The sequence below is a fragment of the Pseudogymnoascus destructans genome, assembly GCF_001641265.1.
Source record: "Pseudogymnoascus destructans isolate 20631-21 unplaced genomic scaffold scaffold_2, whole genome shotgun sequence".
NCBI classification, from domain to species: domain Eukaryota; kingdom Fungi; phylum Ascomycota; class Leotiomycetes; order Thelebolales; family Thelebolaceae; genus Pseudogymnoascus; species Pseudogymnoascus destructans.
In genome coordinates this window covers 1,833,621-1,858,725 of record NW_020167521.1, presented here as the reverse complement: position 1 = coordinate 1,858,725, position 25,105 = coordinate 1,833,621, and the positions used below count along the sequence as shown (strand labels likewise).

Here is a 25,105-nt window from a genome sequence, read left to right as displayed (position 1 = left end):
GAGAAACTCTAACCAGGCCCAACTCCCCTCCAAATGTAAGCATTTCGCGGGTAAACATCATAATGCGCCATATGGTGATCTCCACAAGCATTCCACTTATTGTTTATGAGTTGTACGTATTGAAACAAAAAAGCTGTCTTGGCCCCCAAGTTTCGGCCATTAGCTGGAGTAACATCATGGACTAAAGGGGTTTATGTGAGTTTGCTGGCTGGCTGAATTGGGGTTTATGGGCGCTGGGGCCTATTGACGAACGGAAAACATAGACCAGCGTGAAACTAATCATTTCCAAAGGACATTAAGTTTGAACCAGCGAGATATATATTTTAGGAGCCACCTTCAACGCTCGCTCTGCTATCGCTATCCGGAGTGGGACTCGACGATCCACTGCTTCGCATGAATTGTTGCCCCGCGGTTTCAGATCCCCATAAAATCCTTCGTGCCTTGGCCATTGGGCATAGTTTAGGTCTTGACATCAGGCGTATCACGTCCAATGTACTCGGTGAACTTCAGTAACTCAGTTGCAAGCTTGACGTCAGGCTTGAGGAAGTCCTGTGCATCCTGGCCGTAGGCCTTGGTGTCGCTGGTGTGCTTCTCAACGTAGAGGCGGATTGTGGCACCACCGCTGCCAGTGCCTGAAAGGCGGACGACAATGCGGCTTCCATCGTCGAACTGGACGAAAAGACCTTGGTTCTTGCTGACGCTGCCATCGAGATCCGTGTACTCGAAATCGCCAGCATTTTTGACGGTTCGGTCTAAGCACAGGATTTAGTGGGTGTCAGTGAACAAAAGGGTTATGATTTCGTTACCTTCAATCTTTGATCCGATGAAAGACTTGTCCGCGACCTTTGCCGCCAAATCCTTTACAACATTATCTGCGCCATTGCTATCCACATTTTCATAGTCGTATCTTGTGAAGAATGTACGACCATAAATGTTCCAGAAGTCATGTTGAATCTGGGAAATGCTTGGGGTGACATCTGGGTTCGCCTCACCAACGCCAGCGATGATGTTCAGCCATGCCACAACAGCCCAGAGGCCATCCTTCTCGCGGATATGGTTGCTACCGGTTCCGAAACTCTCCTCTCCGCAAATGGACAGCTTGTCCGCGTCAAACAGAGCACAGAAGAACTTCCATCCCGTGGGCACTTCGTAGCTGTTCAGGCCCTGAGCCTTGGCAACGAGATCCACGGCTCCAGAGGTAGGCATGCTGCGGGCCAGGCCGTAAACACCCTGCTTCTTGAAATATGGGATAAGTTTGGCATGGTGAGAAATAATGGCCAAGCTGTCACCAGGCGACACAAACGCATTGGCGCCATAGATCATGTTGCGGTCTCCGTCACCATCACTTGCAGCACCAAAGTGGATTCCATCCTTATCCACCTTCTCAACAAGCGAGTGAGCATATGTCAAGTTGGGATCTGGGTGTCCGCCATTGAAATCTGGCGAAGGAATGCAGTTCTGGGTGCTGCTCTTGAGGCCAAGCTCTTCCTCGAAGATGGCCTTTCCGTATGGACCTGTGACGCCGGAAAGGGCGTCGAAGAGGACCTTGAACTCTTTGTTCTTAGAGAAGAACTTCTTGATCAGGTCAAAGTCGAAGATATCCTTCAACATCTCCATGTAGTCGGCGACAGGGTCGATGATCTCGACCTCGAGGGAGCCGTATGTCTTAGTGCCAATAGTGGCAATGTCAATTTCTGGAATGTCGGCGATTTTGTACGAGGTGAGAGTTTTTGAGACCTCGAAGATCTTGTTTGTGACGCTCTCTGGAGCCGGGCCACCATTGGACAAGTTATACTTGATGCCAAAATCGTTCTTTGGGCCTTGGATTTCTGTTAGTAACGAACATTTTGGGGAACGTAGGTTACCAACCTCCAGCATTGTGACTAGCAGTCAACAGAATTCCACCAGTCGCTTTACGCTTGCGAATGACATGACTGGCAGCTGGGGTACTCAAGATGCCATTCTGACCGACCAGCAGTTTCTTAACACCATACGCAGCTCCAATCTTCGCGATTATCTGGACGACTTCCGGGTTCCAGTATCTGCCATCGCCTCCAATGACCAGGTAAGAATCCTTAGCTCCCTCGGGGATGGCAAGGAGAATACTGGTAACGAACGACTCGCTGTAATGCGGCTGCTGGAATGTAACAACCTTCTTCCTCAAGCCACTGGTTCCAGGCTTCTGGTCGGTAAACGGCTTCAGCTCTACCGTGTTAATGCTCATGGTGGCGGGTGTATCTGTGTCGACGTTTTGAAGAACAGAAGAGAAATTGGTTGTGTTGAGGATCTGTTGGAACGTGGGCGCCAACAAGGTAAATAACCCCACCAGCCAGTTGACGACATCACTGGAGCTCTGTGAGGGGTCGAGGGGTGGAGCTATCATATGGCACGTGCGTCGATTGGCAGGATAAGATCTAAAAGAAAGACCAACGAAAATGAATAAGCTGACTTTGACGTGGGAATCTATATTCAGCTCTCTGTTGGCCCGATTTCTTTATTTCATGAGTGCTTTATTTCTTTATTTCTTGTGTCGCAGTCGGCTTTTGAAAAATAGCCGCCCTATAATATCTAGCCTCCTCGATGCTCTCCAGGATGTCTTCTTTTGCCTGATGAAGGGTCTTCTTCCCAGGAACTCCCTTGAGGATTTCCTGACTGCTCCATCGCTTCACAGCCTCTTTCATAGTGCTCACGTCAAGAATCCTGTAGCTGAGGTGATCATGCACCTTGGCCCAGGGCGCGCGCCTGAGAAACGCCTTGTCTGCGTGCACACTGTTCCCTGCCAGCAAGGCGATTCTAGGCTCTGGGACATACTTCTTGACATATGCTAGGAGCTCAGCCGCAGCGACTTCTGCTGTCGTCGTTGAAGCTATCACCGCTGACGTGAGACCTGTCTCTCCATGTGTTTTGGTACACCATTCATCCATCTGGTCCATCCGCTCTTTACTTTGGTGAACTGTACAGCCCCAGCCTTCTTCATCGACAATCTCGAGATCTCCGTTCGTAATGATACAAAATACTTCTATAATAACATCATTGTCGGGGTCAAGACCTGTCATCTGTGTAATCATCAGTTGATTGTCACGGAGGAGCTCCTCTGCTGCTCATACCTCACAATCGATCCACACCAATGGCTGGCTGACAGCAGGATTCGCCATGGCTGATATTGGCAAACTCAAGATTGACGTGTATAATAAGGTTGGCGTCTTAAGTTGAAATCGACTGTCTTGTTTGGCTTTGTGCGAAATATAATATCTCAAATCACGTGTAGATTGGTTTAATCAACCCGTTTTGGGTCAAGGTGCAGCAACTTGCGGGGTCGTCGAAGCGATCTCAACCTCAGGTCAAGGGAGCTAGGGATCTAGTGCCGATGCTACTCTGTTAAGATGTTTATGTAACTAGCCGAATGTGTTGTAAACTAATATTGGAATACAACGTTCCATATCGATTTACGCCTCATTGACTTGACCGATATGTGATTGCCTGAGACTAGGCTACAGCGTTATATATAAGAAATACCCCGACTGGATTGCAGCGACTTGTTGTCATTTCGTTTCTCACATTTACCAGCATTTCTTGTTCTAAAACCATATTCACAATGGCACCTCACTCGGAGGTTGAGAATGAAGAAAACATCGTTCGGCTTCCTGCTCCAGAGAAGCCTCGGATGTCAGAATCTCCCCCGCGGTTGATAATCATTGGTGCAGGATCGAGGGGAAACGCATATGCACAAGCATTAGGTGAAGCTACGAATGGCATATGTGCTGCTGTAGTTGAACCCATTGCATATAAGAGGCAAGCTCTTGGCCGAGCCTACATATGGGGAGATGATGGACAGCCTGTCGATGGTCAGGAATTCGAGGACTGGCAGGACTTCGTGGCATGGGAAGAGGCCAGAAGGTTAAAGAAAGCCGCGGGGGAGGAGGTCCCAGAAGGTGTGGATGGAGCCTTTATTTGCGTCCAGGACGAACTCCATAAGTCTGTTATTCTCGGACTGGAGAAGCTGAACATCCATATCATGTGCGAGAAGCCACTGGCGACGACTTTGAATGACTGTATCGATATATACAAATCATTATTACCTTTTGATTCATCGCCCCCCCAGAGGCTCTTCTCTATCGGCCATGTCCTTCGGTACAGCCCCCATAACATGCTTCTGAGAAAGCTACTCCTAGAGGACAAAATCATTGGAGACATTCTCTCCGTCAACCATACAGAACCAGTCGGTTGGTGGCACTTCGCTCATAGTTATGTCAGGTAAAGCCACGATCTATAGAGTATGTACTCACACGGATGGGAAATTAACATCAAATTCAGGGGCAACTGGCGCAAAGAGTCTACATCAGCCCCTTCACTCCTCACCAAGTCTTGCCACGATATAGACGTTCTCCTCTGGCTCCTCTCTTCTCAACCACCTAACTCGTCCCTCCCACGGCACCTCCCAAGCAGCATAACCTCGTCAGGGGCTCGCCAGTTCTTCAACAAGCACCGCAAACCAGCCGCAGCAGGTTCAGCTACAAACTGTCTCTCCTGCCCACACGAGCCCGACTGCATGTTCTCTGCCAAAAAGGTTTACGCCGGCAATGACCTGCGTGGCCTCGGAAGCGGAAACACGGGATGGCCTGTAAAAATCGTAGTCCCTGACATCGAAGACTACCTCACCACTGGCGGCCACGCAGCCGGCGAAGCAGCAATACTAAAAGAGCTATCCGCCGACTACGACACCGACACCCCAGCAGACGAGATCAGCAAGAAAAACTGGTTCGGCCGCTGCGTCTGGGAATCCGACAACGACGTCTGCGACGACCAAGTTGTCACCATGACATGGGACAACGACGACGCCGCCAGCCCCAGCGACGGCCGCGGCCCCAAAATCGCACAATTCCACATGGTAGCATTCACCGCCAAGATCTGCGAGCGGTACACGCACATCTACGGCACGACGGGCGAGATCTACGCAGACAGCGATTGCATCACCGTCACGTATTTCACGAAGCCGACGCGCCCGCTCGATGCAAGGAAGGAGGCCGCGTTTGAGAGTAAGAAGTTCTATCCGCATTTGGCGGGTGGTGGGCATGGAGGGGGGGATGCGGGGCTGGCGAGGCAGTTTGTGTTGGCGATTGATAGGGTGAAGAGGGGGGATGATTTGGTGACGGCGCAGAGGGAGGAGTTGGGGTGTTCGATTGAGGAGGTTATTACGAGTCATGCGATGGTGTTTGCGGCGGAGGAGGCGAGGAGGAACAAGGTTGTGTTGGATTTTCCTGAGTGGTGGAAGAGGGAGGTGGTATTGAAGTGAATATTGCTGTTGGTTTCATACGTCGACATGATTCTTGGGAACTTTGCTTAAGCTCGTCAAGGAATATATGGTACCGTAGTAATGATATGCTTATGATGCGATTGTATCGCTCTATACTCTACAATATATGCATTGCTGGTCCTTCCGCTAGTCTTTGTCTACACGCATCCATTAACCCTCAGCTTCGATACCATCATAGCTGTTTGACTTGTGCTTCGGTTGGAACAGGAAATCTTTATGCGCTGGGCCCAAAAACATCTCACTATTGCATAGTTAGCTTCCAATTCTCTGTAGTTCAAGCTTCAGCACAACATACCTGATCTTGATCCAATCCTTATAATTAGCACTCGCCAACAGAGTCTCCATGTCATCTCTCGACCTATATGCCGGCGGCCTATCCTGCAGGCTGGGCGGCAGATGCTCTAGAATACCAACCGGCACGTATCTATGCGCAAAGCTGAGCCACTCCAGCAAGAATCGTCTAGTCTGACCGACACCCATCTCATCACTGCCCCATGCGTCGAGCCCATATCTCGCGAACTTCTCAATATACGCAAGACGTTCAGTTGATGACTTATCGATATACTGTCCAGCTTGAATCTCCTCAAATAACCAAGGCTTGATGAGTGCTCCACGCGCAAGCATGACGGAATCCACGCCGCCGTTTTGGACATGGTCGAAGTAGTCGACGTGCGAGTAGCAATCACCGTTGCCGATGAAGTACAGCTTCTCCCCGTTCGGCAGGTCTCTCGCATCTGGCTCATTAATGGTATCGGTTAACTCGTCCTTCTTCTTATGGTAGCTCTTTATTTGAGCGGCACACTCGGCGATATAGCTCCAATCAGCGCTCTTCGTATACCTCTGCTGCCTGCTGCGTCCATGCAGCGTAATTGCTGCGCAGCCAGGAGGACCCAGTCGATCACGCGACTCGAGACCACCGAAAGCAAGACGCTCAATGGTCTTAGTAGCGGTGGGTTTGTTGTCGCGGGTGCCCATGCGGATCTTAGCGGTTACGGGGACGTCCAAAGAGACCGCATTCATGCCGCGAATCATCTTCTCGAGCTTTGACGGAGCATCAAGGAGCCCTGAACCAGCACCGGTCTGGTACACAAGCTCAATAGGGCAGCCGCAGTTGAGATCAATGCTGCGGAGGTTGGGCACGAGGGTCACAAGTGCCTCGGTTGCCTTGAAAGCCATCCACGGCTTACTCGAGGAAATCTGGACACCAAACTTCAGATCTTTGGCGTTATCATAGTTGTGAACAGTTGATGTAGGTGTGTATTTCGGAGGTGTGAGCTCGGACTCGTGAGCCTTCATTAAAGCCCACTCTCCCTTTCCACCCTTGATGATCGACTCGGACATGGCCATCTCGGAATACGTGATTTCGGCCCCTAGTTCAACACATAGGCGTCTGAATGGCAGATTGCCTTGTGTTGTTAACGGAGCTAAAACTGGTGTCTCGGGGCCGTAGTAGAGTCGGCGCTTCTCAGATGCGCGGAAGGGCGGGTCCACAAACTGGGCACGGTGGTCCTCGGTGTCTCCTTTCTTTTGGTTGTGAAAGATCTCCGAAGCCTTTGTCTCTTTCTCGAGCCATGCATTGTACTGATCTGACCTTACGGTCTTGAATCTCCTCCTAGCCAGGTCAAGTTTATCTGCTGTTGACACAATGTTGGCCACTCCAGCCCTATTTTCTTCGTCTTCGAGCTCAGCAGCTGTTGCTCTGGCTGGGTCGATTGTGAGAACAAGCTCTTTTCTGCCGTCTTCCCTCTCAATCTTCTCCATATGGCTCGAGACGAACCGGCATTTCCAGCCGGCATAGCATCTGCCATTGACCTCCCACACCGGGCACTTTCCACTAAATGTAATAAGATCTTCCCGTTTGCCTTCTTTCAGGTAATTGCGGAGGTCGTGAGAAAGGTTGCATCTCTCTCCAAATGAGCATGGCTTTGGCGAGAACTCGGATGAATTGGCGACGCTATTGCACAGCTTGATGAAATCGTTTGACGACCCAAAGTTGCGGGAAGTATTCTGACCCCTCTCCTTCTTCTTTTTCTTCTTGTCGCCGCCGTCTCTATTATCCCTATCATCTACGGCATATTTTTTGCCTTCGGCTTCGTCGTCCTGAGCAGCAGCTGGCTCTGATGGGGTCGCTTCCTTTGCAGGTCTATGTATGAGATATCTAAAGGCCAAGTCAGTCTGGCAATGTAGGCGCATGCAGGGCGGGGATTGGGGTGGTTGCCACTTACTCTGCCTTGATCATAGCCACCCCCCGGCCACCGTCTCTAGAATCCGATTTGACGGGCGTAGACATATCGTCCCCCCCAAGCTTCGGCCTCTTGGCAGAAGATTCCAAAGCTTCTTCGGCATTGTGTGCGCCGCCGAGGCCATTGCTTGGAACGGTCTCAGCCGTGCCTCCAGTGGTGTCGACTGGTACCTGTTCTCCAACTGCGACATCGTCCAATGGCCTTTTTGAGGGCACAGAGGCCAATGTATCACCCATCTTTCCGCACTGGTCGTAGAAGTCGGGCTAGAGCGCGAGAATTTTCGAATGCGTTGGTTGAAGAGTGTTGTTCAATTATTGACATGGTCAATATTTTTCGGTGGATGATTCGCCCATAGAGTGTTATCTTAGCGTAAGGCTGAATGGACCCCTCTCCCCATTGGCTTTCATGTAATTAATGTTCCTGTTCCTTTTCCCATAAATCCTTTTGCTGGTTTATAAAGTCTTGTTAGTAGTGGCATATATTATCTCGGTGTCTTTTTATGATATTTAGCTTTTCGGAATGATTATTTACTAATATCGAGATTCCTCCAGCGCCAGTCGCATTAGCATTGACGTATTTATTTGGCTTATGGACAGGGGTGGGTACCTACCCCCAACCCAATCTTACGCGTCTATGCGTTGGGAACCGACTTGGATGTTAACAGCCTCCTTCATAATTTCATATGATAGCCTCCTGACGAAACAAACGGCAACTTCAACAGAGGACAATGCGAAGGGGGGGATTATAGGGTTGAGAGAAACGATGGCTGACCAGCGGAAGTCCCTGGGCAAGACGCGATCACCGCTCAAGACGAAGTTCATACGATCCCAAAAGATCATGCAGTCATCTCCGACGGACACTCGGTCAGACGATATCCCAGAAGACTCAGAACTAGTTCAGGCCAAGGGCCCTTCACGCAGCCATACTCATGGCCATCTATCAACTAAAAGTACCGACAAGCAGAAAGGAAGCAGCAGCAAGGACCCCCGCTCTCGCTCACAATCTCAATCACAAGCATCAGCAAGAAGCCCCGTAGCTGGTGCCTCAGTTCCCAAGCTCCCTGCCTCAATCCATGAGAGCAATGGGCCTGTTATAAGTCCGATTGTCCGTGAAGGATCTCCAGCAGTTTCAGCCGGCTTAGTTGCCAACGAACGCCGGCCGATAGTGTTGCGGTCAACCTCCGCTATTGCAGGAAAGCCAACAAGCAGTTCAACTACACCACTCACTACCCCCAAGCCACCATCCCAGTCTAAGAAGACTGGGAAACACGCATACTTTCCTCCTCCGCCGGATACGAAGGAAGAGCGTGATGTGTTACCTGCACCAGCATCTGGCATGTACTGGTCCCGCGCTCCCACATCCGGCGCCCCTCACACCGCGCTCCGCGCACATACAACAACCGCCATAGGTTCAAATATCTACATTTTTGGCGGCTGCGACTCACGGTCCTGCTTCGATGAAGTCTATGTCTTTGATGCGGACGCCTTCTACTGGTCCTCGCCCCTGGTCACAGGCGACCTCCCAGTGCCTCTGCGCGCCATGACATGCACCGCCGTGGGCAAGAAGCTCGTGATTTTCGGAGGAGGCGACGGGCCCATATACTACAATGATGTCTATGTCCTAGATACCGTCAACTTCCGCTGGTTGAAGCCTGTCATAAGCGGCACCCCGCCCAGCAAGCGGAGAGCACACACCGCATGTCTCTACCGTAACGGTATCTACGTCTTTGGGGGCGGCGATGGCGTGCGCGCCCTAAATGACGTGTGGCGCCTAGACGTATCGGATGTGACCAAGATGTCATGGAAGCTCATCTCCGCGCCTTCGAGTAGCACATCCTCCTCCCCAACCGGCGACCGACACGACCTCAAATTCCGCGCCGACCGCGACATCAAGCCCAAAGCGCGCGGCTACCACACCGCCAACATGGTCGGCGCGAAACTGATCATCTTCGGCGGCTCCGACGGCGGGGAGTGCTTCCGCGACGTCTGGGTCTTCGACGTGGACACGCTCTACTGGAAGCCTGTCAACATCCCCGTGTCATACCCGCGCCTCTCTCACACCGCCACGATCGTCGGGTCCTACCTCTTCGTCATCGGCGGCCACGACGGCGTCGAGTACAGCAACGAGGTCATGCTGCTCAACCTCGTCAACATGCAGTGGGACAAGCGCATCATCTACGGGAAGCCGCCGAGCGGGCGCGGATACCACGGCACCGTGCTGCATGATAGTCGGCTCTTTGTTATCGGTGGCTTCGACGGCGTGACGGTATTTGAGGATGTGTATATCCTCGAGCTGGCGGTGCATGCTTATTACTCCCAGATCTCGCATTATACTATTGATGTCTAGGATGCCGTGGGCGGCCGGGCGCCGGGTTCGCAGTCACCAGAGGAGAGGGGTTTATGACGACGACGATCAGCTGGCGTTTAACCCCTCTCTTGACTCTCCCTCACATGGCTGGCACGTGGCTACCCCTCCATTAGGCGGTCTAGAGCTTTTCCAAGCCTGGCCCAGATCTGGTGTTCGCAAGGAGAGCCCGTTGCGTTGTAAGCAAGCCATGGTGGAAGGGCCGGATGCTGGGAGCACTCCTATTCGCGCCCGGTTGGTGTGAAAGTTTTTGCGCTTGGCGAATCGGGAGGTCCCGGATGAAGGCTAAGCCGCTCGGTGGAACGGGGTTTTGTGGGGTACAGAATTACTGATGGACGTCGGATGCGTCACACTGCGCTTCGGGATTTGCAGCTTTTGTTTATCGTCTGAGGATTGGTTTTTATGACGGGGCTGAACCGGTGAAGATTTTCTTGGGTATGAAAGAGTCATTTGGCACTTGATGTGGATGGCACTGGAGTGGCACGGATGGCGGGGTGCATTTTATGGACGGTAAGAGAGGAAAAGGTGTCTTTGAATAAATGAACGAATTAATCTATCCACTGATAAAAGCCCGAGCCTCATCGCATTTTGCGAGAGTATCAATCGCCGCCTTTGCCCATATGCCGGCTGCGCGAGTAGTAGTACAGATTTAACAATGCTTGAGCACAAAATTGGCCCAACCGAAAATGCTCCAAAGAGAGAAGATGCTGCCCTATTTACATCCCGGGCGTCCTTGCGCGGATTCCCCAACGCCTTCGTGTTCGTTAAAATGTTCACGCTTAAAAGGAAGATATGCGGTATCGCCGTCGTTTTCCCGTATTTTCCGTATATTCCAACTTGAGATGTTTAGTTCTTGGCCTGCTTGGTTGCCGCCGCCGCCGCTGCTCCCTCTTGTTGCTTGCGGGCTGCGATCTTCTGCTCCTCGGCCTCCACCATATCTATAACCTGTCAGCTCGGCTCAAACACGAATCCGTCGCTCCGACGTAGTAGGATTAGCTTACCTTTCCACAAATCCTCTCCAGGATACATCTCGTGGTGAATCTTCTTCTCGATCATGTGCTTGTGCTCGGGATCATTGGGGTCAACGACCATCACTGTCTCCCATCTGCCCCTACCCTTATTCGCGTCTCCCACCTCAAAGAGTGCCGTCACGACCAGCACAGCCAGGGTCAGACCCTGAGCGTACACTCTCGCCTGGACCAATTTCTGGGCCTTCGACAGATACGGGTTGTTGCGCACCAGCTGCAGGGCAACACCCATGCTGGCAATCCACGACGCCGTCACAATGGGGTATCTGTTGTCACGACCCCACTGCTTGAACTTATCGAAGGTGGTGTCGTTCTCCCGTGCAACCGCCATGTCTCGCGACGCCTGGTCCTTGTACAGGTTCTTCGGCATGCTCTCGAATTCGTAGCTGCGCGAGGCGCGGTCCGCGGCGACGATGGCGCAGAAGGTCGAGGAGGAGGTGATGAGGAAGGACTTCATGGGGAGGGTAAGGCCGCGGATGATGGCATAGCGGCGGCTTGCGAGACCGAGGCCGGTGAGACCAATTGCTGTGCCAAGGGCGAGACCTTTCATGCCACCTTTGAGAGTGACTTTGTAGTGAGCCTCCTCTTGTTCTTTGGTGAGGACCTTCATGGTTGATGTGTGGTGAGTATCTTATCGGTGTTGGATTAGTGGATGGGGAATGTCCCCTAAAACGTTGATGTTTGTTTGCTATTGCCCAGATTGATGAGTTGTCTTGGGATTTGCTGGGCAGTGGGGGAAAGCTGGTATTTGTTTGTCGGAGTTATGGTGGAGATGGTGGAAAGCTGTAGCGTGACGCAAGAATTCAGATCGACTGAATAGGTTTAGCGGGCACGGACACCTCCCGTTCCACCGAAGCCACCGGTTACGTAATCCGAAGGCAGATGTGGTCAAACAATAACTTCTAGAAACCATACTTCATTGGCCTATTTGATTATTTTCGATGTGGCTGTATTTCATCCATCGTACTCCCTATGATGTTAAAGAGTTCCAAGAGCCAGCTGATAGGGAACTTTTTTGTCTGTGAGCGAAGGAATGGGCTCGTACAGGACCGGATTAACTGCAGATCACAGTCTCGACTACAATATATAAGAATACGGGCTGGGCTTCGGAAAGAAGGGATAATATTGCGGGGATGCACACTCGTATACTGTTCTGGACACAAGATCAAGCTACAGTGGTATAAAAATGGGTATCTTCCTGGAGCTGTGGAATTAAGCTCAACGATGGTCTTTGAAGCGTTATCTGATGGAAATGCAGAAGAATCGTCTGTGCGTACATCCAGAAGAAAGGCGGCTTCGGGATGGGACCTCAAGATCGCCAGATCTGTGATGCCAGCCCTCGAATCCAGGCCCCGTTAAAATGTTGAACGTCGTCCCAGGCGAAATTTTGAGGGTCCAGGATATGTGGACTCCCATGTCCTGGCTGTTGTCCTGACTGTCAACACTGATCGTATTTCCGTCTTTAAGAGTGTCATTTCGAGTTTGGGAGTCAGTGGTGGATGGGGTCTCCTGAATATTGGGGATCTTCAGACCGCTCTAGCGTTGACGCTTCTCTTCATCCCTTTACCTTACGTCACGAGATATATCGTTGTCAGGTTCCAAAGAAGGGGGCAAGCGTGTCAAGCTAGAGTATCAGCTGACACAGAACTGTGATGTGATGTTGCGGTCTCGAGAGAAATGAGCGGCCGGAATAATTCCTCAACTTTCAAAAGCAACTAGGACGCATATGCTCTAGCCCAGGTTGACCTAGCTCCCGTTTCGCGTGTTTTATTGTCATTGCCATGCACCATAGCTCGCGACCAATTTCACAGAGTCTTGGGAGATCAAATGTCCCAGTTCTTCATGCGGTGGTGGGAGCTGTATACGAAGCATATCCGTCATGTTTTGAACAGAAAAGCGCAACTATGGTCTAGGTTCAAAAGATGCTCAACCATTTCACGGCTCTGTCACTAAACTTTACTGCAATGTACGGTACCGCCCTCCGCATGGCCATGACTCGGCTTTCTTGTGTTCTACTACACCTCTAGTAGCCTTGTGGAACTTTGGGTTACCCGTGAAACTAGGACTTGGAGCCATGATTGGGCTCTAACTTCGGTAAGACACTCCGGGACAAGCGGTTCCAAGGGGCAAACACTTAGCTGCTCAACACGGCATATCGAGTTCTGCCGTCACTGAAGGATGGTCAGCTTCGATATCTGAGGTCACCGCCACCAACGGTCATTCAAAGTCAATGTCTGAGCTCAAGTGAACGTCACTCGCTGGCGACAGCGGTGACAGGAGTGACAGATAGCAACAGGGCCGAATCGGACTTCAAGCCATGGGATGCTTTCGGGGACCCCAGAAGCTGTATAGATGCGCGTTTGACATGAGAGGAGGAGTCGACCAGGAGTCGCGCGACCAGGAGTTCAACCTGCCGTTAACCAGGAACTGTACCAGGGACTTTTTACCTTGTAGTAGAGCAATTTAGATTTGCTGTAACACTGCTCTATTTTGTAGCAGCCCCATAAAACTAGCCGTAGTAGGAAATCTAAACCCTAGTAGGCTTAGCATCATAATTGCCTAATTAGAATTGCGGCTGCTACAGTGTAGCAGCTAGGGTTACTATCTATAAGTAGTTAGTTAAATTGAATTGGGTTAGCTGTAAAACTATGTTCTAACATATGAAGATGAAGTTGGTGATAATTCCATTAATCTATATATAATAATTACAGTATGAATACTTCCTATTTAACATTCTAGTTAACGTTCTAGGCTAATATGCCTCCTATCTAGCCTTCGAATCTACTGAATATACCCTATAGCCCCCCTATTCCTTTGTCTAGCTTTCTGAATAGCATTAGATGGCAGTAGCCACAGCCATCTAACTGTTATGGCTATGGTAACATAACGTCATGGTTATAGGGCTAGCAGGGCTAGGCTCTAGTAATGTGACTTATAAGTCACAAGGCTAGCAGGACTAGGCTGTAGTGTGACCTAGCTAGTGGATAGTTGGCAAACTAGTAGATAGTTAGATAGTTTGAAATAGTAGATAGTTAGATAGTTTGAAAAAGCCCAACTATCCTAACTATCCTAACTATCCCAACTATCCCAACTATCTATAAGGCACGACGCCACTATATAAGTAGATAGTATTCCCTTAGATAGGAGCTTCATGCTCAACTTAATATAGTATTCTTTACAATACTATAACGTGTTACTTAGAAAGCCTTTGTGTTTAATCCCCTGCCTCCTCTGTTAAGTCAACCTTATGTAAGAAACCTCTATGCATTCTATTAGATAGGAAGCAGCATTACACTTTAAGCACCACTTCTACGAGGTACCAGCTTACACACAAAGCAACATGGCTAGAAATGATACTAGATCAAATGTCAGAACAAAGGGGAAGGTAGCCACTAAACCTATCATCAAAGCCACGTAGGCTCATCCCTTAGGCAAACTCAAGATTGCATTCCCTAATACCTTTAATGGGTCGCAAGAAGCTGAAGAGTTTCCTCATCTAGAGAGAGCTATAGATGGCGTTTAACGCCAAACACTTCACAAGAAGTAGAACAGATCCTATAGGATTTGGCCCTCTTATAAGGACTAGCCTTAGAATGGATCTCTAATTACCTTGCTAACTACATGACCTATCGAACATCAGAAGGAAAATGCAACACCTAAGCCAGCTAAGAAACGAAGGAGATTTTTGTATCCTAGAGCAGATTCATTAAACAACTTAAGGCAAACTTCAGAGACATCGATGAATGACGGAATGTAGTTAGGGCACTCTAGGCTCTTAAGCAGAGAGGGTTAGCAGTTGCATACACTGCTAAGTTTTAACAGCATGCAACACTCACTAACTAGGGAGATGAGGCTACCTGCGACCAATTCTACACAGGTCTAAAGGACCATGTAAAGGACCAAATCTCAAGGTCTGACAAATCGGATGACCTTAGGATGATTGAATTAGCCTAGAAGATTGACAACCGACACTATAAACAGCAACTTGAGAAGAAGGGGGGACCACCTAGTTAACACTAGACTTAGAAGAGAAGACAAACAAAGAGTCATTAGCCGACACTATAAACAGCAACTTGAGAAGAAGGGGGGACCACCTAGTTAACACTAGACTTAGAAGAGAAGACAAACAAAGAGTCATTAGCCCTAACCTATAGAACTCGATGCTACTTTCAAGCCTAATAGCAACCCTACAACCCTAACAAGGAGCAACAGCTTAAGGTGTTACGATCGCAGCTCACAGCTGCTAGCAACTATGGGAACAGGCAGCTATAGTAGCCACTAAGGTTACAAGGGATCGCTGTAAGGATACAGGGCACCCAGCTCATAGTAAATAGCATATGAGAGTGCAAGTCGGAGGCTAAACGGATGCTATCCTATAGGTCTACTATGAAGGATACAAAAAAGATCATGAGGAACCCCGTTGGGTCAATCCCCTTAAGTACCTGAAAACCATCCGACTCGGTTCCGACTCGGTTAGCCCACCCAAATGATCACACGTAACCCCGCAGCTACCCAGAGTCTACTCCCTAGAATGAGAGACGAGAAGGCATCCTTACAATCGCTAAGTGAACAGCTGTATATTGTAAGGATGCCTCCGCCCTCAGTGACAGAAGGGATCGGAGTCGGACAGGTTACGGTCACGTGGGGAGAGTTAGGGCAGGTTAGCCGAGTCGGACCTGTTGTTTCGGGTACTTAAGGGGATTGACCCAACAGGGTTCCTCATCATCTTTTTTGTATCCTTCGTAGTAGACCTATAGGATAGCATCCGTTTAGCCTCCGACTCGCACTCTCATATGCTATTACTGTAAGCTGGGTGCCCTGTGTCCTTACATTATACAAAAAAGATCACACCTGCCGGGTGTAATGGTGGGTGCACCAGATGTGAGAATCTAGCCACCCAAGGAAGGGATGAATTTACTAAGACAACACACTGTCTTAGGAAAAAGAGCCAAAGGGTCGTAGCTTAGACTATTCCACAACACAGCAATCAGGTGTGTGATGTAGTGAAGTGGTTCAGACAAGTTGCAACAAATGTTGAGTCTGGGAACTCAGGGGTAAGTCAGAGGTTAACACCTCACTGACTTTTCAGAAACAAGGAGTAACAAGATGAATGCTTGGAAGCTTGGAAAAGACGTGGAAGTATGTGATAGTCGATTTACTGTATTGTCTGCTTGCCCTTTCTTAAGGAAAGGGCAATCCTATTTATGCTAAAGGAGTGTAGTTCTCTCATTTTCCAAGACTTTCCATGACTTACCAGGCTTGGTAACTGTAGTCGACGTAAGAGAATCCCATAGAACCATCTCTTAGGTTTGTAGCCTATAGGAAGTAAAAGGAGGTCCAAGGTCAGAGTACCCCTATAGACAAATTATGTCATAGACAAATTATGTCATAGACAAATTATGTCATAACTTAACCAATCTTGTGGGTAACTAAAGAGCGATGACATGTAATGAATTATAGAGGTTCGTAGGAGCTTTTAGAGCTATCGTTCATGCTCCTAGGCCTCTAGTTGGTAGAGATATGTCATGTGGTAGTATGAGTGATGTCATGTAATGAATCATAGAGGGTTGTAGAGATATGCTATGTGGTAATATCGGCCCAGTAACTAAGGAGCGATGACGTGTAATGAATCATAGATGGTTGTAGCAATCGTTGAGTAGTATTGCTCTTGTTGTTGGTGTGATAAGCCAAAATATGTATAGTGACTTGTAGGTTTTGAGGAGGAGATTTCCAAGTTTGCTCTTGAGTTTGATAGCAAACTGAGTGCAACGAATGTCAGTATGACACCGGGGACAGCCGTACTTCAATAATATCCCACACCCGAACGACTAAGGAGAACTACCATTACAACATTGACCGCGACTCGGTGATGTTTCAGAGGAGAGACCTGACGACTTCAAATAGCCGTGATTCCAGAGATCTCACAGACAGCCAGTGGATCAGGGTTTGATTCTTCAGAACAAGCTGGTAAAGTCGCCGACGCGTTGGCGCCAAATAGGATACAAGATCCTTAAGAACCCTCTCCTAGCACAGAGGAAATTGTGGACAAGAGCATTGATAGCTACGAGCTACCGGAAGTCAAGCTCTTTCGTACCGATACCGATACACACCCGAGGCAATATGTTAAAAAAGCTGACATCAAACACACCCCAAGACAACGACGGTCAACTGCCCAGAATGACTACCAGACAAACCACCGCTGCAGCTATGACCGCTGTGCCATCCGAAGACATCCCGAGTCGAATGGCCCACCTCGAAGCACAGATACAGGAGGTCAAGGATCTACTAGTTACCCTGACGGCAGCCCAGACCAGAATCCCGTCCACACCGCCGGTGGACGCCACCATACCCACAGTCGAAGCTGCAGAGCAACGAACGCCTCGCACACAAACACCCCTGCGACAGTTCAATTGCCGCCTCTTCAAGACTTTCATTCTCCATCGATCCCAAGCACATCACGAATGCACACCGAGGACCCACCGACTCGCTATAAGAAATCTACCATCTCGGAGAGAATCACTCCGCTCAGCGATGGGATAGAACATACCTTCCTACAATGGAGCGCTTCGATTCGGGACTGACTCGTAGTCAATGAGGACCACTGCCTTAGCGACGTCTCGCAAGGACGTCCACACATACCATGGATACGGCAAAGGCGTCGGCGTCGAAGCTGACTCGAGCCACACCTGCTCTGTTTACCCGAACCACGTTCCTCCCCAAGCCATGATGCTGGAGTGCGTGAAGACCGCAGTCCCAGCGTTCTCAGGAAACTGTTTCAAGTGTGTCAAGCCCGGCCATTTCCAGGACAAATGCCCCCTTAATGCTACTATTAAAGGAAATCGACCGTAACGACCCTGAGGCAGAAGAACAATGGGAGGAAGCCGTGGAACTTCAATTGGATGCGTCCCTAGAGAAAAATGACGAGGCCTAGGAGAAGGCTCCTTCCTAGGTCTATGCAAATGTGACCTGCAAGGACTAGACTTACGAGAACTCCTGGGAGGTACCCAATTCTTAGTCGACACGACCCTGAGTATGAACAAAACGAAGTCCCTAGCAGACACAGGAGCAAATGGCTACCTTGTCATTAATAATCGCAATATGACTGTCGAAAGCGCTTCAGAGCCCCATACGGAAACTACCCTACTCTGTACCCATACGTGGATTTCAGCGCAAAATCCAAGGCTACGTATCGGAGTATATTCGGTTACACTTAACAGTCGAAGGACGCCAGATATATAACTGCCCCTTTGTACTCCTGGACCTCGGAGCACAAGATGTCATAATTGGGAAGAAGCTTTTCAGCCGCTTCTGAATACTACTCGACTCTGCAAAGAGCCGGTTAGTATGGCCAAAGGAGTACCCGCCGACTCCTAGCTGGAGCAAGGAGATCACCTTGCCCTACTACATGCAAGAAACGTCCATTCGACATCCCACATACCAGCCGGATGCGAATCGCAGGGATGATGCAATCCACCGCGAAGACAGACGCCGCGCAGGCAGATGCTCGATGAACATGAAAGTAATAACTTCAGGCTATGAAGATATCACTGATATGCCACCGAGCCCTACCCGAAACCAGGAGGTTTCTCCCCTAGTACATAGGTTTACGCCCATGCATATCTGCGAAATCAGTGCAAATGCTTTCCACCACGAGATGATGCGAAGCGACTCCGAGTTCTTTTAGACTAGCACCTACAAAATCGATCAGATCATTCATGAAAAGGAATTGGACGAGGATGCAGAAACACTTCACCTCATCCAACAGAAACTCCCGCATATGCACCGAAGCTATCCCGATGTCTTTTCGAAGTCAGAATCAGATCAGATCCCTCCACACCGCATATATGACCATAAGATACAGCTCGAAGCTCCTTTACCAAACGCCTTCTCCCCGCTATACTGACAAGGCACTGAAGAGCTTAAGGCTACCAAGCAATACCTGCTGGAAAACCTGGAAAAGGGATTCATCATCAACAGCAACAGCCCCTTCGTGTCCCCTATCCTATTCGTAAAGAAAGCGGATGGTAAATTAAGATTTTGCATCGATTACCGGAAGTTAAATGGTCTCACCCAGAACGATCCCTACCCCATCCCACGTATCGATGAACTACTAGGACGGGTGTCGAAAGCCAAAATCTTCACGAAGCTAGATATTAGACAAGCCTTCCATTGCATACGGATGCACCCCGACTTGGAAGAGTACACGACCTTTCGGACTCGCTATGGATCCTATAAGTGCAAAGTGCTGCCGTTTGGACTAATGAACGGTCCCGCAACCTATCAGCGGTATATGAATGACGTCCTGATGCAATACTTAGACGACTTCTGTACCGCATACTTAGATGACATCCTAATCTATTCAGAGGACCCTACGAAACACATAGAGCATGTGCATAAGGTCCTACAGTGTCTCCGAGAAGCTGGACTCCAAGCCGATTTGAATAAATGCGAGTTCAACGTCACCAGGACAAAATACTTGGGTTACGTTCTCACTACCTCCGGTGTCGAAGCGGACCCTGACAAAATTGAACCCCTTCGTAACTGGATCCGACTGACCACTGTTACAGTTGTGAAGTCCTATCTGGGATTCTGTGGCTTCTATAGACAATTCATTCATAATTTTGGCAAAATAGCAAAGCCCCTCACTACCATCACTAGTCCCTCGGAGCCATTCCGATGGACAGACGAATGTGAGGCTGCTTTTGAGGAATTGCGCCGGCAACTCCTAGCAGTACAGGCACTTCACCACTTCAACCCCGAATTGCCTACGATGCTGGAGACAGATTCCTCCGATGGAGTCGTAGCTGGTGTCCTCTCCCAAGAACACCCTGACAAGTGGTGGTACCCCGTAAGCTTCTACAGTCATGTCCTATCCAGACACGAGATCAACTGGGAGATCCACGACAAGTAACTATTCGCAATAGTAAAGGCCTTCAGAAAATGGAGGCCCGAGTTGGCTTCGGTGCACCACCGAGTCGACGTTTACACTGACCACCGTTCGCTGGAATATTTCATGTCTACCAAGGTTCTCACCGCGAAGCAGGTTAGGTGGATGGAACTACTCTCTGACTTCAACTTCTGCATTACGTACACCACGGGCAAGAATAACCAGAAGGCAGATATTCTGAGCCGAAGAGACCAAGACTTGGTAACGCAGCAGAAAGTCAAGCTTGATAGTAGGGCGAGGGTATTGTTAGGTCCAAGCCGCCTGCACCCCCAAATCAGCACCGAACTTGCCGAGAGCTACATAGCATCCATTAATTCGATGGACACCCCCAAGCCCCAGATGCCTTTCGATTTAATAGAGGCTTTATGTGAGGACAACAGAGAGTCGTTTACAGAGACACATGCGAAACACCCCCTACCTGACAGGTTCGCGTTGAACGGCCGGCTTCTTCTATACAAAGGCTGGCTATGTGTGAACTGTCACACCGAGCTATGTACGAAACTAATCCGAGAAGCGCATGACCAGGTGTCAGTGGCACATCCTAGCAGCCGGAAAACCTATCAATTGATTGCCCCGAAGCCACTGGGTCGGGATGGAAGCGGATTGTTTGCGCTATGTGAAGAATTGTGTGACATGTCGGCTTTCTCATACCAATGTCACCAAGCAACAAGGATTCCTACACCTGCTGCCCATACCTGAATATCCTATGAACACCTCACCATGGACTTCAAGGAGTTCCCAAGGGACAAGCACGGATACGACAGCATCTTAGTGTTTATTGACTGACTCGGAAAGAGTTCGGTGACCATACCTTGCTACAAAACCACAACTGCCCGGCAAATGGCACAATTGTTCATCGAATGGATATACTGATTCGGACACACTCCGGAGTTGATTGTAAGCGACCGTGGACCCCAATTCGTATCATCCTTTTGGCAGGAGTTCTGTCGAATTATCGGTGTTAAGGTTAAGCTGTTGACTGCCTATCATAAGCAGACCGACGGACAGATGGAAATCATGAACTGATACATCGATCAGAGACTGAGGCCTTTCGTATCCCATTACCAGGATAACTGGAGCGAACTCATCCCCATAATGGACTGTGTGCAAATGACACTCCCCCACGCATCCATTGGCATGACCCCCTACCGACTCAAGTACAGAACCGATCCGCGTACGAGTTGGGATTGGAACACTCCGAAAAGCACAAACCCCCGGGAGACTCTAAACTGAGAGGAAGCCAAGGCGGTTGCAGACCGAATGCATACCGCATGGGTCCACACAAAGGAAAACATGGCAAAGGCACAAGAGAAAATGTCTAAGCACACGAATCGACGCCGAAGGGCCATCGACTGGGACATAGGAGATAGAGTGTACCTATTGACCAAAAATTTGAAGAACTCTCGCCCTAGCCGCAAGTTGGGCCAACAATGGGTCAGACCATATATGGTGTTGGGACAGATTGGTCACGCATTTCGATTGGAACTACCTACCAGTTCTCAAATACACGATGTGTTCTCACCAGACGTCCTCATGAAGGATCCGAACAACCCCCTACCTGGTCAGGATCTGCCTGAGCCTAGCAACGAAGTGATAGATGGCGTAAAGGAATGGGAAGTGGAAAAGATCCTCGCCGTGAGGCTCCGACAGAAGCAACTACAATACCGGGTTAGTTGGGTAGGATACGATCCGGACCCAGAGTGGTACCCAGCGTCGAACTTTATGAACTCTCCCTATAAACTCAGAGAGTTTCACACGGAATACCCGGATTTACCAGTTCCACCTCAAGAACTACTCGGATGGGTTACAGCATGGGAGGCGGGCGAGGAACAAAACTATGATCACAGGAGGGACAACAAAGCAGGAAAAACAGAGTCGTTGCTACCTACGACCCTAAACTAACTACCCTCTGAGCCAGGGCGCACTTACCACCATAACCCTTGCGAGAGCCACCCTTCCCAAACGTCTCACCGGCATCGCAACAAGCAGCTACCACTGAGAGAGACGAGGGGTCGAAGCGACCCCACGCGAAGAGTCAGGCCCAAGTCCCCTCCGACACAGGGCCTCCCTCCACCCTACTCCCCATTCTCCCCCTCCCCATAACCTGCACCAATGGTGCCCTCCTCCTTACCCCTCTTCCTCCTCCCCCCAGTGCGGTCCGGGACCGTCACAGTGACAGCGACGGCAGGAAGTCTGCCCAGGGAAGCCACCACTTCCCCCAAAAGAGCCAGCATGCTCCCCTGCTCCGTCCGAAGACGGCGCAGCGACAACCGGATTTGCTGAACCGTGTCAGCACTGAAACAACACAGGACAGGGGTATACTCATGCCCATACCCACCTCGATGGCGGCGTGCGTGGTGCGGAGCTCCTCGTAGGAGTCGCGCTCCACGACGGAACGAAACTTGGGAACACTTTGGGCAGCCATGAGGGCCACCCGATTTGCCTCTGAGGCAGCGGCCGCGACTTCTGCGGCGACGAGAGGGATTGTCGCTTCTGTGGCAATGAGGGCGCGGTATTCCTCATCGAGGAACCAGGGCAGCTATTCCCCCAAATGGTTAGCAACAGCCAACCAACAAACAGAACACCACAAGAAAACTCACTGGGACACAGGTGGAGTGCTGCGTAGTGCAGTACTCGCACTTTGAGCTCGAGGGAGACCAGACGCAATCGTGCGCCTGGACAGCGCAGACACAGGACCCGGAAAGTGACTGAGAGGGCTCCGGCAGGCGTGGGGATCGGCATCGTCAATTGTTCGGGATCTATGCTCCTGTCAGCCAAGCCCACATTATCACTTGAGCGCCGAGCGCGTTCCCGTCACCTACTCGTTTGTGTGGATTGTTGTATTCTAAACAATCAGTTAGTATACAGCTATAGGAATGGAGGGGGCCACTTACCAGTCTCGACGTGGATACCGTTGGCATGTTGTAAGGGAAAAACAGGAAGAGGTGGGCGAAGCGGAGTACTCAAATGTTGGCTTACAACAATAAATTCTGAATCGGGCTAGCGCGATCACTCCCCCTTTCACATTTACGAAGGTTCAACTCAAACGCTTAGCGGATACTTCCCGGTGCCCATTCAGACCACCAAGATGGAAAGTGAGATTGAACAAAGCCAACTCCAGTGTCGCATTCCACGAGGTGGTGTTACGGTACCCTTCAAGAACAGCCACCTCCGCACACAAAGCAAATTCCCGACACATTGTACAAACGGGGGAGTTACTGATGCACGTACCGCCTGAATTTTCACCAAGGAACGCCCAGCTTACGGATACCATTCAGAGAGGTTACGGAAAGGACCCTGATGGCATGCTTTGCGGACAAAGCACTCTCTTAGGAGGGGGGTAGTGTAAGGATGCCTTCCCATTCTAGGGAGTAGACTCTGGGTAGCTGCGGGGTCACGAGTGATCATTTGGGTGGGCTAACCGAGTCGGAACCGAGTCGGATGGGTTTCGGGTACTTGAGACAATCGACTCACGGGGTTCCCCCTTCATCTTTTTTGTATCCTTCGTAGTAGACCTATAGGATAGCATCCATTTAGCCTCCGACTCGCACTCTCATATGCTATTACTGTAAGCTGGGTGCCCTGTGTCCTTACACTTATCACACCAACAACAAGAGCAATACTACTCAACGATTGCTGCAAACTCTTCTACTACATTGTAATGGTGGGTGCACCAGATGTGAGAATCTAGCCACCCAAGGAAGGGATGATTTTACTAAGACAACACACTGTCTTAGGAAACAGAGCCAAAGGGTTGTAGCTTCGACTATTCCACAACGCAGCAACCAGGTGTATGATGTAGTGAAGTGGTTCAGACAAGTTGTAACAAATGTTGAGTCTGAGAACTCAGGGGTAAGTCAGATGTTAGCACCTCACTGACTTTTCAGAAACAAAGAATAACAAGATCAATGCTTGGAAGCTTGGAAAAGACGTGGAAGTATGTGATAGTCGATTTACTGTATTGTCTGCTTGCCCTTTCTTAAGGAAAGGGCAATCCTATTTATGCCAAAGGAGTGTAGTTCTCTCATTTTCCAAGACTTTCCATGACTAACCAGGCTTGGTAACTGTATTAGAAATCAAGTGCGACCCACAACTAGCTTGCTAATCATGTAGTGAACGTCAGAGAATCCCATAGAACCATCTCTTGGGTTTCTAGCCTATACGAAGTGAAAGGAGGTCCAAGGTCAGAGTACCCCTATAGACAAATTATGTCATAACTTAACCAATCTTGTGGGTAACTAAGGAGCGATGACGTGTAATGAATCATAGAGGGTTGTAAAAGCTTCTAGAGCTATCGTTCATGTTTCTAGGCCTCTAGTTGATAGAGATATGTCATGTGTAGTATTAGCCCAGTAACTAAGGAGTGATGTCATGTAATGAATCATAGAGGGTTGTAGAGATATGCTATGTGGTCATATCAGCCCAGTAACTAAGGAGCAATGACATGTAATGAATCATAGAGGGTTGTAGCAATCGTTGAGTAGTATTGCTCTTGTTGTTGGTGTGACAAGCCAAAATATGTATAGTGACTTGTAGGTTTGAGGAGGAGATTTCTAAGTTTGCTCTTGAGTTTGATAGCAAACTCAGTGCAATGAATGTCAGTATGACATACATCTGTTTATACTACATATATCACGGCATATCATTTGGACACACAAGTTATTAAGAAAATCTCCTCCTTAAGGGGGTGGGCCAATACTACCACATGGCATATCTCTACCAACTAGAGGCCTAGGAACATGAATGATAGCTCTAGAAGCTTTTACAACCCTCTATGATTCATTACATGTCATCGCTCCTTAGTTACCCACAAGATTGGTTAAGTTATGACATAATTTGTCTATAGGGGTACTCTGACCTTGGACCTCCTTTCACTTCGTATAGGCTAGAAACCCAAGAGATGGTTCTATGGGATTCTCTTACGTTCACTACATGATTAGCAAGCTAGTTGTGGGTCGCACTTAATTTCTAATACAGTTACCAAGCCTGGTTAGTCATGGAAAGTCTTGGAAAATGAGAGAACTACACTCCTTTGGCATAAATAGGATTGCCCTTTCCTTAAGAAAGGCCAAGCAGACAATACAGTAAATCGACTATCACATACTTCCACGTCTTTTCCAAGCTTCCAAGCATTGATCTTGTTATTCTTTGTTTCTGAAAAGTCAGTGAGGTGCTAACATCTGACTTACCCCTGAGTTCTCAGACTCAA

At 49.4% G+C, this 25,105-nt stretch overlaps 6 protein-coding genes across 6 annotated transcripts; 2 read left to right on the top strand and 4 right to left on the bottom strand.

Moving 5' to 3' along the window:
- Positions 1–459: 459 nt before the first annotated feature.
- PGM2 (phosphoglucomutase pgm2) lies at positions 460–2,383 on the bottom strand (the record flags this gene model as incomplete). Its single annotated transcript, XM_024464906.1, has 3 exons — positions 460–752; positions 807–1,820; positions 1,870–2,383. 3 exons carry the CDS (start codon positions 2,381–2,383, stop codon positions 460–462), a joined length of 1,821 nt encoding a protein of 606 aa, XP_024328071.1.
- A 127-nt stretch (positions 2,384–2,510) lies between these two features.
- Positions 2,511–3,155, bottom strand: VC83_01221 (uncharacterized protein; the record flags this gene model as incomplete). Its single annotated transcript, XM_024464905.1, has 2 exons — positions 2,511–3,056; positions 3,108–3,155. 2 exons carry the CDS (start codon positions 3,153–3,155, stop codon positions 2,511–2,513), a joined length of 594 nt encoding a protein of 197 aa, XP_024328074.1.
- A 440-nt stretch (positions 3,156–3,595) lies between these two features.
- VC83_01220 (uncharacterized protein) lies at positions 3,596–5,293 on the top strand (the record flags this gene model as incomplete). The annotated part of the gene is made up of 2 exons (XM_024464904.1): positions 3,596–4,254; positions 4,315–5,293. 2 exons carry the CDS (start codon positions 3,596–3,598, stop codon positions 5,291–5,293), a joined length of 1,638 nt encoding a protein of 545 aa, XP_024328073.1.
- Positions 5,103–8,064, bottom strand: DUS3 (tRNA-dihydrouridine synthase 3). Its single transcript, XM_024464903.1, has 3 exons — positions 7,540–8,064; positions 5,610–7,472; positions 5,103–5,555 (listed from the first exon to the last, which is right to left on the bottom strand). Exons 1-3 carry the CDS (start codon positions 7,791–7,793, stop codon positions 5,465–5,467), a joined length of 2,208 nt encoding a protein of 735 aa, XP_024327772.1. The 5' UTR covers positions 7,794–8,064; the 3' UTR covers positions 5,103–5,464.
- On the top strand, positions 8,065–9,903 carry VC83_01218 (uncharacterized protein; the record flags this gene model as incomplete). Its single annotated transcript, XM_024464902.1, has 1 exon — positions 8,065–9,903. The coding sequence occupies exon 1, from the start codon at positions 8,146–8,148 to the stop codon at positions 9,901–9,903; it is 1,758 nt and encodes a 585-aa protein (XP_024327773.1). The 5' UTR covers positions 8,065–8,145.
- An 864-nt stretch (positions 9,904–10,767) lies between these two features.
- On the bottom strand, positions 10,768–11,559 carry VC83_01217 (uncharacterized protein; the record flags this gene model as incomplete). The annotated part of the gene is made up of 2 exons (XM_024464901.1): positions 10,768–10,859; positions 10,923–11,559. The coding sequence occupies 2 exons, from the start codon at positions 11,557–11,559 to the stop codon at positions 10,768–10,770; spliced, it is 729 nt and encodes a 242-aa protein (XP_024327969.1).
- Positions 11,560–25,105: the final 13,546 nt, after the last annotated feature.

What these genes read in the sequence shown, in the direction of transcription:
- DUS3 (XM_024464903.1), bottom strand. Translation starts at nt 7,793, where the DNA reads ATGGGTGATACATTGGCCTCTGTGCCCTCAAAAAGGCCATTGGACGAT. An exon ending in GTGGCTATGATCAAGGCAGA is followed by an intron (nt 7,473 to 7,539) that starts GTAAGTGGCAAC and finishes CTTGGCCTTTAG; the next exon opens with ATATCTCATACATAGACCTG. An exon ending in AAGGATTGGATCAAGATCAG is followed by an intron (nt 5,556 to 5,609) that starts GTATGTTGTGCT and finishes ACTATGCAATAG; the next exon opens with TGAGATGTTTTTGGGCCCAG.